General features: G+C 44.9%; 1 protein-coding gene across 2 annotated transcripts in view; it reads left to right on the forward strand.

Annotated features, from left to right (window-relative positions):
• The window catches only part of NAALADL2 (N-acetylated alpha-linked acidic dipeptidase like 2), a 1211675-nt gene that overhangs the window by 746815 nt on the left and 447801 nt on the right, over window positions 1-17059 (forward strand). For both annotated transcript variants that reach the window (XM_084847509.1, XM_084847508.1), the window contains exon 6: window positions 9495-9638. In XM_084847509.1, coding sequence (XP_084703635.1) covers window positions 9495-9638 — 144 coding nt within the window. The remainder of the gene's footprint in view (window positions 1-9494; window positions 9639-17059) is intronic.

Here is a 17059-nt window from a genome sequence, read left to right on the forward strand (position 1 = left end):
AATGCCTTGAGGTATTAACAAATAATGCAACCTGCAAACAGCAACCCCCAGAATACCTAGTGCAGGAAATAGCAACCAGATTTCTTACAGCATGCAGCAGCTGATCGCTCCCATGGTCCACTCTTTCATGCTAGTAGGGATGCCAGAGAATTCTGCTGTGGACGCAAATGAGGCTGGATTCCAAAGAATCCAACCTCTGGAGGCTGCGGCGGAGTGGCCCCACTTACTTCTGGGTCTGGAGGAGTTCCCATGGAGTAGCTCTCCAGCTCCTTATACGACGCAATAGGCTGCCATTAGCCTATTGCGGGGGAAAATACAGCCATAAATGGCGTATTGTATGCCATTTGCAGCTGTAAAGCCGTGACTTTAAAATAAATTACAAATGTTTACAGCCATAAGGTCAGTGCTTTACAGCTGCCAGTGGCATACAATACATCACTTACGGCTGTATTTTTCCCTGCGATAGGCTAATGGCAGCCGCCATTAGAATATCATGTCGTATAGGGTGCCGGAGAGCTGCTCCGCCAACTCCAGCAGATGCGGCTGGGCTCTGGAGGAGCCTGACTGGCTCGAATTGCCCCACTATGGACCCCCCCTGGACTGAACAGTGGGGGGGTTGTACATCCCTACATGCTAGTGTAGTTCTCAAGGCTCCAAGAGAGATCGGGGTGGTGGTGTTTAGTCCCTTCCCCTGTGCTCTGGATGTTTCTGTTGGTTCCAGAGAGCCTGTGGTGGATACTGATGTATATCCAGCCACTCTGGAAATCAGCTGTATTCAACCATGTTAGTACTGAATTAGTCACGTCTCCTTTTTTTTTCTAACAGACTCTTCAACTTTAACAGATACATGGCACTGGCAGGCAGGTATAGCATGGTCCTCTCCATGCTGGGAGTAGCTGGAACTCAGGCATCCCCAACATGACACCTGCAGGCACCAGGGCACCCATGGTACCTCCAATGGTGCCCAGGAAGCACCTCCCTGCCCCTTTCAAAAACATTGTTAAAAAAAAACAACAACTTGGAAAATGTTAGGTTAGGACAGTCTTCTTTCTCTCCCTTTCTAGTTTCTAGCCTTGCTCTTTCTTTCCCCTCTACCCCTTTGCCTTGCTGTTTCCCCCTCCTCCCAGCCTCTAGCTTTGCTCTTTATCTCCCCTCTACCCCTTCGCCTTATTATCCTTCCCTCCCTCCCAGCCTCTAGCCTCACAATTTCTCTCCCTCAAAGGGCTGGATGCACCTGATCACAGACTGGCGTCCAGGGGGCCAAGCTGGTGAGAAATCGCTGAGTCTTGAGCCCCAACCAGATGCCCACAACATCCTTACTTTTGACTACCCAGGCCCCATGGCAGCTATTACATGACCAGCCACATCCTCTGTGGGAGTCATTTTGTGGTGGTGCATAGGTTCAGAGGAGATATGAGAATGTTGATTTTTAGCATTCACCAGGCCAACCTAAATTTATGTCATTTTCATACTTTTGGTAGCGGCACAAAACTTGGGATTTATGGCACAAAACTAGCACAGAACTTTAGCACAGGTTTGGAGGACATAGTAGTGGAGGCGCGGGGAGGGTACATAGTTGACAGAGCTGAAGTCTTAAATGAAGGAAATTCTAGCTCATGGCTTGCACCCTTAGCCGGCACACTACAATAGCATTCTATTTGTGTTGACAAAGTATAGGAAATGGCAAAATAATAATAATAATAATGAAGAATGAATCAGATAGTTTTTAAACAAAGTGGGTTTTAAAATAAGTCTTTTGGATAACTCGTGTTCCAACTGAGTACTAAACACTATGCCTGCCATAAAAGCATATAACACCCCGGGAAAGGTGCCCACTTCACACTGCCATGCCTCAAATCAATACATGGTTTCCAGATGCACTCTTGATCTTAGTACCTTTGAAAATCACACATTGCACCAGCTCACCCTGGGAAAATCTTGGTGCTATTACAGCAGGCAGAGCAGTTCATTTTAGCTGCCTGAAAAAAACTTGGAAAATTTCCGTAAGAGTGGCTCTGATAAACTGGCCCATCCTTTCAGCATTGGAGGGGCTGGAATTATATTAAACAGATTAATAAATGTAGATACTTTTACTTTTCCTGATTAATAACACCAATTACCCAAAGAAGCAAGCAGCAAGCTGGCAAGCTGCTTGTCTTCTCCTTATGGATACCTTAACATGAATAAAAGCAGAAAAACAGAATGTCTGAGTCTGACTTTCTCTAAATTGTGATTTCCTACTTATATATTTCTCCATTTTGCTGACTACACAGTACATGCAAACTCAGCTGTTCCCTTCACTCACTCCTTCTGCCATGCTGAAAGAGCCTCCCACACTCTAACCATCAAGTCAACTCTTTCTCCTTTAACTCTCTCTTGAAAAGCTCACATCTGTAGGAACTCTCATTCCTGTGAAGTCTTTAGGACCACTACTACAGCCTCATCCACACTGTACTTTGCCTCCTGCCAGTTAACCTTCTCCTCCTCATCATCTCTGCAAAGTACTGTCTTCCTCTTCCCTCCTTGTCTTGTCTCTTTTAGATTTCTAAACCAGAGTTACAGCACAACAAGCTATATTCTGAACAGTGAATTGCTGGCCCCAGCCCTTCTCTAGAACAGAGAGAGTGTGCTTGTGCAGTAAAACTAATGAGATCCTAATGATGTAGGGTGAGATACAAATGTTTTAAATAAAATAAACACATAAATAAATAAGTAAAGTAGGATTTGTACTTTCAGTGATTTGTGCTTCCCTGTGTGACATGCTGAGTCTCTCAAAAAATGTCCCAGAGTTCCTTCTACATAGGCAGGAGGGCAGAACAGCTGATGGGAGGGGAACAGCATCATAATAATCAGGGACATTGATCCCAGAGATAGTGGGAGCTCATGTTGCTGCTAGGATTTACTGGGCCAAAATATGTTAGTAAATATTTAGTTCATAGCTACCCACACACCACACTGCCATGTTGCCACATTTGACTCTAAATAGAAATCAGAAAACTAGTATTAACTATTCTCATCTGTGTTATTAAATGATATATAGCAGACAACAGCTGCAACTAATTTCAGTGAAGTGTGCATAGCCCTACATAGATGATAGCTATAGATAGATAATAGATAGATAGATAGATAGATAGATAGATAGACAGACAGACAGACAGACAGATAGATGAGAGATAGAATTTTTTTTTTACACACTGCCAGTGACCATGGCATAACAAGCTGATATATGTTACAGCCAGCTAGCACTCGTCAAAAACTGTATGCAATCTACTTTAGGACAAGAACAGGTTAAACCACCTAGCAATTTTGTCTATCAAGTATGAACTGGCAAGAGAAATTGGCTTTCAGGGATAACTCATGATGTTGCAGTGAAGAAGATCAGAAAAATAAGGCTTTTAAGTGAATTGCTCTCTATATAAAATATTTATATTTACACCGGTCTATTGGAATATTAAAAAAAACAAAACAGTAACAGTACAATAACTTTATAAGGACCAATTTAAAATTACAAAATAGTCAGCGAGCTGTGCAAGGCTCTTCTTCAGGATGGACGACATGCTAAACAAGGGTAGCAAAAAAAAAAAAAAGTGGGGGCAAAGGTGTTTGGGGGCATGGCAGAAAAGTCACAGTGGGCCCTGGTGTAATTTCAGAAATACAGAAAATGTGATTCAGAATTAAAATGGACATTTTATTTCATGACTCAAAAGACTGCATATATGGGATAGGATCATGGTATGTGTGTTGGAGGGACCCATGTTGTTACAAGTTTGTACTAGTCCCCAAAAATGATCCTTGGGCTCTGAAGGCAGCCAGGATTTATAAATGGAAGAAGGATTTATTAGATGGTATACTGAGACTATTGTGCACTCGAGATGATGACTGAGCCAAAATCTTATTCACCCAAATAAGACTTATTCTTTGTTTTCTGTTGTAACGTATAATTTCCTAGAATACAACACAGTCCTCCTTGGAGTGTCTGTTCACAGCATAAAACTGTCAAATTTCCATTATTCTTAAGGTGAAAAATTAATGAACCATTCAGTTCAGTTATTTCACAACTAATACAATTCTATTAGCAACGTAGCTGAAAGTCAAAGAAGTGGAACGTAGAATTACAGTTCAGCGTTTGAGTCAAACTTTTCCTTTCCTAAATAAGAAGGAAAAAAGAAAGAGAAGATCATTAAAATGCTGTTTTAGGGCATAATAGGAAGGATTTGAAAGATTTTTTAAAAAAAATCAGGGGAAGGATATACCTTTCCCTGGTGTTATTTATACACATTTGGCTTTATTCAACACTGACAAAACATGACTTTCCTATACAGCAATTTAGCAAAGTATAATCAAGTTGTCATTTCATTAGATGTGGGTTACAGATGGAAAGCAAACCTTTAAATGGGGCTGTGCTGAATGTTTCTAAGGGCAGACCTCGAGACATGGGTCTGCCTCTAGGACTGAGTGAGAAATGTGTTGAGCGCTTGCATTTAATGCAAGAATAACTGATGTTCACCTCCTGAGACTAAACACGGAATGGAATGTATCTTGATGATGAACTCCATGCATTTCCAAGGCTTGCAATGAGTTTCAAGTGGGGTGGGGGAGATGCATCACTTAGGGATGTATGGATTGTGTAAAATCCGTTCCATCTGTGTTTTGTGGATTGTCAAGTGCCTTTCATTCCATCGTCTGCCAATTGACAAAATCAGATTTTTTTTAGTTTCTGAATTTGCACAAATTTGGATGCGTAAAAATGTGCAAATTCCCTGCAAATGCACAAGCCCCCCCCAAATGTGAATCTTCACGCTTTAGGCTATGGAGGAAAATGCACATTTTTGGACAGGAGTTTTTTTGTGCATTTTTCTATGACAAAATTGGTGTAAAATTCCAGAATGTAAAAATCAAAACAAACAAACAAAATGCTCCACATGTCTGTGGAATCTGCCTGATGGGGAAAAGCAGGTCTACTGTGAGATCCATGGGTTGGATTCATAAAAATCCAAAATCATTTGGTTCCATTGTGCATTTTTGTGACATCCCTAATATCTGTACATTTCAAACGTGCATGCAAAAAATGCATACATTTGGAAAAAGTGCACAAAATTGCTTTTCTCAATGGAAAAATGAATTTTAGAAAGTGTGTACTTGTAATAAATCAGTTCAAATAATGCATACATTTTGGAAAAAAATGTGCATGGAAATATGTACACATTTCTCTGCAGGAAAATGAAAGGCTTGCTGTGACGTATCACGTCTTGCCCCCCGGCCCCCTGGCCAGGATTATTATAACATTACCATTCCTCATAAATATTTTTACAACATTGCGTCCTGATTTTAGCTACAGAATTTCAGTACCTCTATATTCTCTCAACCTCTTCCTTGAGGTAAAACCTTTGAGTGAGTATATGTGGAAGGAATACATCAACTATAACCTAAGCAACCACTTTAGTAGGATGATGCCACCACCCTCCTCCTCATGAGGAGAGAACCTTCCATTTCTGTCTGTGCGGGGTGTAAATTCATAGACCATGGCTTACTTCTTTCATGGCTACATCTAACCCTTTTAGTGGTAACAAATGAAACTGAGAATGGCATGGTTAGAAAGAACAAGATAAAAATGAAACTTTATTTACACAGTATGTTTCAATGCAGTTTTGAGTTTTATGTGGTAAAATTCGTGTTTCCAGTTTTTTTTTTAATCAATTCTTTACCTACTCTATCTTTTCTAATAATAAGATATCAAAATAATAAATCTCCCTCCCTCCACATCCTGGGGGAATCTAACCACCCCCAAAGCTAGAGCCCAGTGCCCTAATCCTGCCCCTCAGAAAGCCAATCCCTGTCTAACCCTCTAAAGAAAACCAAGTGCCAGTTATTCTCTCTCTCTCTCTCCAACTGAAAAAGCCACAGCCAATCAGGGGACACTATTTAAATCTGAACATTCTAACTCCCCCCTCCCACTTACTTACCATAGCCTTCAGGAGAAAGGATATGTTAGAATATATCAATCCAGCAAATAAATATTAAAATATACAATTAAACAACAAAACAAAATACCATTTCATCGCACTTCCAATCAAAATGAACTTGGCAGTGGAAAACTGAGAACTTCAAGGAGATCAAATTTGGCAGGCTCACCCACCTGTGGCTGCCACCGAAACTGGCATCCCGATTTTGAGTTCCCCCATTCTTCCTCCGTATTAGAATATTCAGAATTCTAATAATCAGGATGACTTAGAATACTGAGGTTCACTTATCCTAACCATCACATTGTCCGATCGCCTGCCTCCATCACATGCTACTGCTCATGTAGAATATGAGTGGGGAAACACACAATGGGATGATGTTGGTTGCAGAAGACAATGTTTGGGGAAATTTTGTTCTGCTCCATGATTATGGTGCTCTATACATGGGGGTCTATTATATCTTCCATGCTATTTAGCATCTACCCAAACCTCTTAGAGAGATCATTCCAAGATTTGGATGTAGGGATAAGTGAGAATTTTGTTTCAGTTTAGTATCGATCAGAATTTACCAAAATTCACAAAAATTCGGACAAAATGAACTTATGTTTTTTGTTGTTGTTTTTTATAATAAGGTGGGAGAAACCAAAGCTGACAAATGTGTCCATGCAGGCCCAGGGCTTTCTGTGCTTATCTCTTAAAAGTCTGGGTTTTAATCCCTGTATTTCAACCATGTTAGTACGGAATTAGGGTTGCCACTGGGTGTGTGTGTGTTCTGACAGGTTCCTCATCTTTAACAGCTATATGGCAGGTAGGTACATCATATTCCTCTCCATGATGTACCTGATGCATAACTCCATAGCTGCACCTATTGAATTTGGCTGGTGCCAATGGGTGAGAATTTAGTTTCAGTTGAGTTTTGATAAGGAATTCACCAAAATTTTCAAAATTCTTTATATTCAGGAGAAAAAGAACTTGATAAGTTAAAAAAAAAAATGATTGCAGAACAATGTGAATCTGACAGCTTCACCCATTCATATTGTCATCTGAACCAGGTGAAGGACACTTATGAGGAGTCTAGATTTGACAATAGGCTGTAGGAGAGCTGAACCAAAACAAGACAGAAGGACTGTAGGGAGCAATGGTTGCCCCCCCCAATCTGGGTTCTCTGAGTGCCCACCCAGCCCCTGCCCCTGCTTGCTGGTCCCCGGACTGCAGTCATGCCTCTCTCGCACTTGGCAAGTGGCTCACAACTTACCCGGACCCATCCGCCTCCACCACAATAGCCATGTTTTTTAAAAACATGGCAATGGGAAGTCTGTGTCCATAGACTTATACATAAAAAGGCACCTTGTGTATATGGGCAATTCATGGCACTTTTTGCATATAAGTCTATGTGCACACATAGACTTGTATGCAAAAAGCACTGTGAATTGCCAATATATGCAAGATTCATGGTGCCTTTTGCATATAGGTCTATGTGTGTACACAGATTTATATGCAAAAAGTGCCATGAATTGCCCATATACACAAGGTGCCTTTGTATGTATAAGTCTATGTGTGCACATAGATTTATACGCAAAAATCACTGTGAATTGTGCATATGCACAAGATTCACGGCACTTCTTGTGTATATAAGTCTATGGACATAGACTTCCAATCACCATGTTTTTTTTAAAAAAACATGGCAATTGTTGCGGAGGCGGATGGGTCCGGGTAACTTACCAGCTGCTTGCCAAGCACAAGAGGGGCTCAAGGCATCGGCGGGTACAGCTGAGTGGGTGCTGGTGTGGGTTGTCCAATGGATTTGTGGACTGAAATGGGCACCTGCTGCATCCCTAACTCTTGGTGGATGGACCAACAACCATGAGAGTTGGATGGCCCCAAACATCCCTCTTTGGGACAGGGTTGCACTTCCCCATAGTTATCAAGAGCCCAGTTTGATTCTGCTGATGTGCCTGGCTCTTACTTTCGATGCCCAAGTGGCATACATGGCACGAAGGGTTGTTTCACCATTGTAGCTTAATGTGCTGGCTTGCAGCCCTGCCTGGCCAGAGATAATCTTGCCACGGTTATTTCTGCCCTCAAAACATCCAGTTTTTATCACTAGGTGTGTGCTGTGTATTCATTTCAGAACAAATAACAAATGGAACTCAGTGACAGGGATGGCTGAACTCACCCCTGCCTATACCTCCCGCTGTTCCCTGGACCCCCAGAACCTGCCCACCTTGCTCGCTGCATGTGGTAAGCCACGAGGCGGTCTGCGGGCACCTGGTTAGTGGCATCACACTCCTCCCCTGAACCACAATTCTGGCCAAAATGGTGGCTCTGTCTTTTCCTTAAAGGCTGATTTTATGTAAATGGCAGTCATAAAGAGGCCCATCTATGCAACATTACAGGCGTAAATGGTCTACTTGGACCATCCACACCTGTAATGTTGCATAAATGGGCCTCTTTACAGCCACCATTTATGTAAAATCAGCCTTTATGGAAAAGGCCAAGCTGCCATTTTCTGCAAAATGGTGGCTCAGCAGAGGAGCAAGGACCACCACACTTGCCTGACTCAGCACTAGGGATGGATGAGCCCATCTCCATCTGGGATCGGGGAGCTTGACGAACTGCCCCCTCGCAGCTCATGCAGCCTGGGCCTGCTCGCTGAGCTTCCCTGCTCGCCCTGCCTGCCTGCAAGCTGCGTGAGTTGCTCCTCTTCCACGCGCCGGCTGACAAAGGCCGGTGCGGGGAAGGAGGCCCTCAGCGCAGCCACCCCCAGCCTTTCGCTCTGGCCTTCCCTAGAGCAGGCCAGGGTGAGAGCGTGGGGTGCCGCCATCACCCCTCGTCTGCGTGCCAGCTGTCAAAGTCTGGCATGGGGAAGAGGGGCCTCAGCGCAGCCACCTCCAGCCTCTTGCCCTGGCCTTCAGCAGGTGGGGAGGGGAGAAGAGGATAGGTGCCTCCTTCTTTCCTCCCTCCCCACCTGCTACAGTGGCGGCAGCAATGGACAAGCTGGTCATTTTCCGTAAGGCCAAGAAAACTTACGGAAAACGACCAGCCTCTCCTGCGCCACTGCCACTGTAGCAAGGATGGGGGAAGGAGGAGAGGCGCTGTCTTCTTCCCCTCTCCTTGCTGAGGGAGCGGGCGCCTGAGCTGTTGCCTGACTCAGCACGCCGCGAGTTGGGCAAGAGCTGAGGTCCATGAACTGGCATCCGGGGGACTGAACCGGCATCTTCTCGCCGGGCTTCAAGCCCCAACCAGACGCCCACGACATCCCTACTCGGCGTGCATGGAGTTGGGCAAGCATGGGAGCCTGCAGACTGGCATCCAGGGCACAACTTGAGCCCCCAACCAGACACTCATGACATCCCTACTCAGTGAGCAGCAATGGAGCAGCAAAGCTGATTTTAGCAGCCATTTGTGGCAGGCTCCCTGCTATTGTCCCAGAACCTTCGTCATAATTGTACAGCTGCAATACCGGAATGTGGAAAAAACGGTTTTATAATTGTCACTTACTCAATTGTTCTTCCCTTTTTTCTCCCCTTGAAGATGGAAGCTATAAAGAGAACCGATCCAACCTCACTTCACTATTAGTCCAGCCTATTTCTGTGAAGCTGGCCAGAAAGCTGCTCTCTTCCCCAGAGAAAGGTGATGAAAATGGAGCTTGCAGGCCCCTGGAATTGCCTACTACAGGTAACCCCTTCCACTCTAATTCTCTCTTTCTCAGAGTGATGATTCACTTTCAGTTCTGAAGGTGCTTTAAACCCTCCAAATACGTTTTGTGTAATTGTGTATAATTGGGGGGCTTTGACCAATTGCAGGTATATATTCATTTGGCAGCTCTTGAAGAAGAGTCTGGGAAAAAGTGTATCGATTATACTGTGAAGAGCTTGCTGAGAGACAGCAGAATACTGTGAAGTGCCACAAATGAAAAGAGCAATTTTAATAATACAAAGGTGTTTCATATACCTTTGAAACACCTTTGTGTCATATACCTCCCCCCCTCCGCCCCAATACTCACAGAGCTGTCAGGTCATAGCCCATCTTTTGTTTATACTTGCCAAGTTCCAATAGATGGAAGTCAGATATCAGGACAGTACCACTCTCATAGGCCCAGTCTATATGGCTGATTTAGTGCAGAGCAACAGCACATCAGGTTCATTTGTCGCCAATCTGCAGCAACAGCACAGCTTCCCTCTGGAAAAGGTGCATTTCTGGAGAGTCTTTATACTGCATCTTTTTTACTTTCCTTTTTCCCCATAAAGGCTGCCCCCGTCCCCCCTTCCCTCTTTTCCCCCATTCAGATCAGTGCTGTTTTCCCTTTCACAATATCAAGCCTCTTTTTCCCATTCACAGTATCAAAAGTACTGAAACAGTATTGTCTCAAACATTCACAATAGCGCAGTAGCTGCTTTCCCCTTTCACAATTTCAGCCTGTTTTTCCCATTCAGAAAATCACAATAGCGCTATTTCAGGTATTCACAATAGCACAGTAACTGGTTTCCCCATTCACAGTTTGCAACCTCTTTTTCCCACTCTAACTGCAATTTTCTGCAATTTTCACTCAGAAAATTTCACTCAGAAAATTGCAGTACTGCTGTTTCAAGCATTCAGAATAGCACAGTAGCTGCTTTTCCCATTTACAGAATGTAGCCTGTTTTTATCATTCACAGTAGTGCAGTAGCATTATTTCAAGCATTCTCAATAGTGCAGTAGCTGCTTCACCCATTCAGATTATGTAGCCTATTCTTCCCATTCACAATAACACAGTATCATTTAATCTTTCACAGTATCCCAATGGTGGATGAGAGGGAAGAGGTGTGGGTAAACTACAGGAGCTTAATTTAGTGCTTCCTGTAAACTTCCCTGAGCAGGGGAGTGTGGACAGGGGCAGAGAGCAAGCCTCTCTCATTTGCTGAGCAGCACCTATGGGGTTGATGACATTCAGTTCTACTCCACCTACCCAACCCAAATTATGGGAGTTTCAAGTGCTGTGTGACCCATGAAAGCAGGTTTTTAGGAGTGTATATTCTGCTTTTGTTGCTTCATGTGTCCCTGATGGAGCAAAGTGATTTCATGAAAATCCGGATATAACTAGAAAGTATTTCTCATTCCATTTCCATTCCATCAAGTAGATGGAGCCTTAGTACAAGGCATTAAAGTCTAATTCTTGCTATTGACTGAAAAATCCATCCAACTCTATGTGCTATCACCCAAGAGAAGCTTCTGTAGCTTCAATGCAGTTTGCTAGGCCTTGGGAAGCATTTAAGGTACTGGAGGAGCATTAAAGGAATTGGTTTTCTCATGTTTTATGCACCTCCAGTATATCAATTTAAACTCTAAACAAATATCTGTGTTTGTGTGGTCTTTAAGTTGTATCTTACTGCAAGAAATAGGATAAGGTTCTATTTTATGTCTCTCTGTGTGTGCGCACCAAAACCATAAGGGGCCACGTTTTGTCTATGATTGTTGTTTCTGATAATAAAGAGGCAGAAATGCCTTGAGTGGGATTTGGTGAAACGCATTCTGATCTGAGTGCATTGTGATTTGTGAGGCATCATACTGTATGCCCTGGCCATGGGCTGCCAAGATTTAAAGGTGCTGAGAAAGTGATAAGCCAGATCCAGGTTTACTTACAAGGAGACTTTATTGAGTACTTACAGGCATACCCAATGGTTGGATCAGATAGCTTCTCTGAACCAAGAGCTGTATCCAGGCATAGCAATGAGGCAGCATTACAGGAGCAAGAGTTAATTAGGGTTCATCTACATAGCTTAACATTGCTTAGTAACATAGGTGGCAGAAGCAAGACTATCATAATATTCCCAGCACTGCCACCTGTAGCTTTAAGATAAAGATAGCTTCACTTCTCAGGCACATCCAAGACTCTGATAAGATAAATTGTACCAGAGCTCATTAGTATGGAATGTGCTGAGGCGGCCATATTGACCTTTGACTCATCTTACAAGCTAAGAGTCCCACCTGCAAGGGAAATGCAACTAATAATGAACCAAAGCAGAGAGCATTATGGATCTCTAAGATTCTCTAAACTACTATTAGCTTGCTTACAGGCCTGGGGCCTTACACATACCCACAACATAGGCAAGCAGACTAGTGCCCTAACAGGAAGGGATGACTGACTTCCATGTATCACACTTCATGAACTAGAGCCATTCATGCTTTGAGGGGCACAAACCGGCTCCACCTTTATCTGAAATGATAACCAACAACTGAAAGTTAAGGACCTTGGGAAGGGAGAAGTGCCCCATTCCATCAGCCCTCCAGTCACAGTTGTATGATGATGAGGAACCTAAATGTTAGTGCTGTGACAAAGATTTCAGCTCTTCAATTTTCAGCATTTTGGCGGGTGACGGGGAGAAAATGAACACTCTGGCGAAAGAGGCTGGGTAGGGCGAGACTTTTGGAGAACAGGGTTCCCACATACATTTTTCAGTGTAGGCAATTCTTGAAGGTCTTCTTTCTATTTTTTTAAAGTTCTTTCTGATCTCCCAGGAGACCATGTGACCTCACCCCCTCCAACAGGCATTCAGGAAGATCTCCCCACGGCAGAAGAGTCCTGGGCACTTGCAAGTGCAGAGGGTGTTAAAAAATTTTTTTTGGAAAATTCTCCCCCTTCCTGTGAAAGAGGCAGGAAAAACAACGGCTCTTTCTCAGGGAGAGAAAAAGTTCCCAAAAACATTTGGCACAGCAGTACTAAATGTGAAGCCAAGAAGCCACAACTTCCACCTTTTTTCCCCAATCAGATTGGCCAAGAGCTGACACCTTTGTATGCAAATGGTCCCAGGTTCAATCTCTGGCATTGCAAAGTAGGGCTGGGTCACATTCTTGTCTGAACCCCTGAAGAAGTGCTGCCAGTCAGTATAACACTGAGCCAGATAGTCTTGATATAAGGTAGCTTCCTATGTTACATCAAAACTTGATTCAAAACCAGCGTTCAGTGTACCTTTAGACAAGGTATTCTCCAAATTGACTACATGCTACCTCCAGTACCAGAGGCAGTGAGCCTAAGTATACCAGTTGCTGGGGAACATGGGTGGGAGGGTGCTTTTGCGCTCATGTCCTGCTTTTGGGTTCCTAGTCGACAGCTGGTTGGCCACTGTGTGAACAGAATGCTGGACTAGATGGGCCCTTGGTCTGATCCAGCAGGGCTCTTCTTATGTTCTTATGTTCTTAACTGTATCATACTGACATAGTACTTACATTGAGACTTCATGTGCACATGTCAGTTGCAAGTTCAATATTTTCTTCAGCAAACCCTGCTACACCAAAGAGCTGGGATTTAAACCAAATTCATCCCATTGACTTTCATAGGCCTGAGAGAGAGAGAGAGAGAGAGAGATCCAAACATACAATTACAGAGAGGGATGTGTGCTAGCCTTTTGCCTTGGTTTCAACATATGTATTCCTCACAGCCTTCCCAAACAAGAAAAATAATTACCTAATCAGGACAGAGCATGATAAAAATTCTGCCCCATGCCAAACATCACTAATCTATTTGATTTGCTTCTTCAAGGGTCTAGTAAGCATACATTTTGTTCCTTCACTTTCATTAGGACCCATTCAGGGCCAAACTAGATGTGGCAGTGTGTTTAAATACAGAACTGTCCCAATCATGTAGAAAGAAGGGGGGGGATCATCTGACTTTACCAGCAAAACATGCTGTGCACGGGAGGAGTGAAAAATCCTCTCCCCTGCCCATGGCTCACCTTCTTGCAGCTTCTCTCTGAAAGCAGCTTCTCTCATCAGTGGAGCTTCAATATCAAATGTGGCCTCACCTCAGAGAAGAGCATGGGGAGACTGGCTGTGGGGAATTAAGGTATGGAGAGTGCCCAGCAGCTGCCTGTCCCCTCAGCAAGCTGCCATTTTGCGTAAAAATGGCAGCTTGGGTTTCTCCGTAAAAGTAATGTTGTGTAAATGGTGGCCATAAAGGGGGTAGTTACACAACATTACAGGTGGCTCACTAAGGGGATGGGCAACCCTGTGGCACTCACCGGGCACTTGCCCAGCCATCCAGGGGCTCACGTGGCACAGTGAGTGGGCACGGCGGTGGCAGCGACTTGGTGTGCACCCAGCAACCACAGACAGAACTAATAACAATAGCACAGACATGGATTTGGGAACTGTCATATCAGAGAAAGAGTTGCTGTGGTGGTGGTTGTTTTAGGAGTTACTTTCGTATAACAACAGCAACAATGATGATGGTGACAACAACAACAACAACAACAACAACACCTAATATAATATATATTATATTATATTATATTAATATATCAGAACAAATATATCAGGACAGTGCCCAAAAAAGGTAATGATTTTCAGGAGGATGAAAACCTTCATGAAACTCTGCCCCAGTCTCCACCCTCTTTTAGCTCAGCTCTTGCTGGGCTATGCGCCCTGGCCTCAAACAATCTTCAGATCTACCTTTAAATGACCCACTTCAGAGGCAGCTGCAGCTGGCGATTTATTTATTTATTTATTTATTTATTACATTTCTATCCCACCTTTTTTCCTCCTGAAGGAACCCAAGCTGGCATACATAGTCCTCCTCCGCCTCCATTTTATCCTCACAACAACAACCCTGTGAGGTGGGTTGGGCTGAGAGTCTGTGACTGGCCCAAAGTCACCCGTTGAGCTTCCATGGCTGCGTGGGGACTAGAACTCAGATCTCCCGACTCCCAGTCCAACACTCTGGCCACTACACCACACTGGTGATGCCAGCAAAATCCTTACTGGCCCTGTGGCCCAACTTTCTCTGCCACCCTTGATGTTTGGGCTATTTGGCATGCCTGTCCTGACACTTGGGGTGGGAAGAGGAGGTTTTATAGCCAATGTATCAAGCAAAATAATAATAGGATAATGACAGCAATTGTACTTTATTTAGGGCACAATCCAGGACTGATGTCTGATGTACAGAGGGCCCTGATGTAGGAGCTAGGGGTGCACGAAAGTCACTTACCTGGTCTCGCAGCTTTTCGCGGTGGGGGGGGAGGCGCTTCGCTGCTCCCCCCGCGAAGTTCAGGCCGGGGGGGAGGCTTCCCGCCTCGCCCGGCCAAAATTCAGGCTGGGGGGGAGGCTTCCCGCCTCGCCCGGCCGCGAAATTAAAAGTTAAAAAAAAAACACGCCCCCATGATAGGCTACGTGATTAACGTAGCCTATCACGGCTAGATCTGCAAAGTCAGCCATGATAGGCTACGTAAATCGTCACGTAGCCTATCACGGGTGACTTAAAAAAAAAGCGCGTACGCAAATGGCGGCCCCCATAGGGAGCCGCCATTCGCTTTCCTTATTTGGTCGCTGTAGTCTACGTAAATCTTTACGTAGACTACAGCGACCAAATAAGGAACGTGAATGGCGGCTCCCTATGGGGGCTGCCATTATCCGTACGCGCGTTTTTGTTTTTGTTTTAAAGTCACCCGTGATAGGCTACGTGATGATTTACGTAGCCTATCACGGCTGACTTTGCAAATCTAGCCGTGCTAGGCTACGTTAATTGTCACGTAGCCTATCACGGGGGCATTTTTTTTTCTTTTATTGGAATGGCGGCGGCGGCAGCCGGTCGAAAGACCGGCTGCCGCTCCCGCCCCGGACGAAGACCCGACGAACCGCCGGCCAGACCCGCCGCCGGGAGGGACATTCGCCAAAGGTAAGTCCCGTCCTGGGGGGGGGTGAGGGGGGGTGGAGAATTTCTCCCCGAAACTTGTTCGGGGGGCCGAACACGTTGGCGCTCGGCCCCCCGAAGTTTCGGGGAGAAATTCTCCGCCATCCCTAGGTAGGAGCCCTCTGTTCATCCTAAGCCCCGTTGGCAAGAGCCTTGCAGGGTGGGAGGGAGAGGCTTTTATAGCCTTGTCCTCCTCTTTTGTCTTATGTTTTGCTAGATGGCCCCTTGGCCTATAGCTGCTATGCACTGCTGGGGCTGGGGATAGAGTGTCAGGATGGAAACTGAGCCCATAGAGCCCCAGAGCAGTTCTGATTCTGAGGAAGAGCAACAACCCATGGGAGATTCCTCCTGCCTGCATTCCTGGGATAGATAGTGACCCTGGCAGTGAGAGAGCGGGGGATGGGGCCTTGCTGGACGCTCGGTGCAGATGCAGGGAGCAGAACCAGATGGATGGCGCCAAGGGGAGGCGCTCTGCTTGCTTGGTGCTGAAACAACGGTCGTGTCCGTAGGACCCAAGGGTAAGAGGGAGGCTCTCTCCATACCCCATAAGTTCAGAGTCTTCCCGCTCTACTGCTTCAAATGGGGACCAACTGCCTTACCTGGAGCTTAGGCTACTCTGCTAGCTACCCCAGTGCAGTTCCTTGCTTAGTCACTGGAAATTAGCATCTGAAAGAGTCATTAAGTTGTAAAGGAATAAAGCCTTGGAAAGAATCCCTTTCATCTGTGTCTTGAGTTGGCTATTGGAGGGAACTGTAAGAGGCAGCTAGGGTGCTCCTGACACAGATCCTAAGAGGCCTTTGGATCTCTTCAGAGCCCGAGAGGCCTTTGGATCTCAGCCTCATCTCTCCCCTTCCCATCGTTCCTACTGGCACACCCCCTCCCTCCCTCCCCATCCTCTTCCTGAGACCAGAGTCTTAACCTTGGGAGAAGAACTGCTGCATAGGGATGGATGGACAACCCTGTGTCTGCCCCACGTGGCATTTGCTGACCCCCCAGCACTTAATTATTTTTAGGCCACCTTTAAGGGTGGAACCAATTTATTTTATTTATTATATTTTTAGAAGAATAAAATATAATACAAAACAGCAAAGTCCACAGGAATAAATGAAAATCTATAAGAACAGCCATAAAAATCTTGAACTAGGTCTCTAAAATACCCATGGGGAAACCTTTTGGCCTGGCACCAAAAAGGTAACAATGTAGGTGCCAGGTGAACCACTTTGGAAGGGTGTTAGCTAGGTGGGGTGTCACATAAGTGGGGTGCCACAACTGAGAAGGCCCTCCTCTTGTAGCCACCCACCTACTGTAACTTTCTTCAGTGCGGGCAACTAGAGGAAGGTCTCCAAAGATGACCAATGGGTCCGAGCAGGTACATACAGGAGGAGATGTTCCTTTAGATACTCTGGTTGCCAGCCATTTAGGGCTTTAAAGGCCA

The sequence above is a fragment of the Heloderma suspectum genome, chromosome 3 (genome assembly GCF_057233095.1).
Source record: "Heloderma suspectum isolate Gila_16-S chromosome 3, 16-S_ref, whole genome shotgun sequence".
Taxonomy (NCBI): domain Eukaryota; kingdom Metazoa; phylum Chordata; class Lepidosauria; order Squamata; family Helodermatidae; genus Heloderma; species Heloderma suspectum.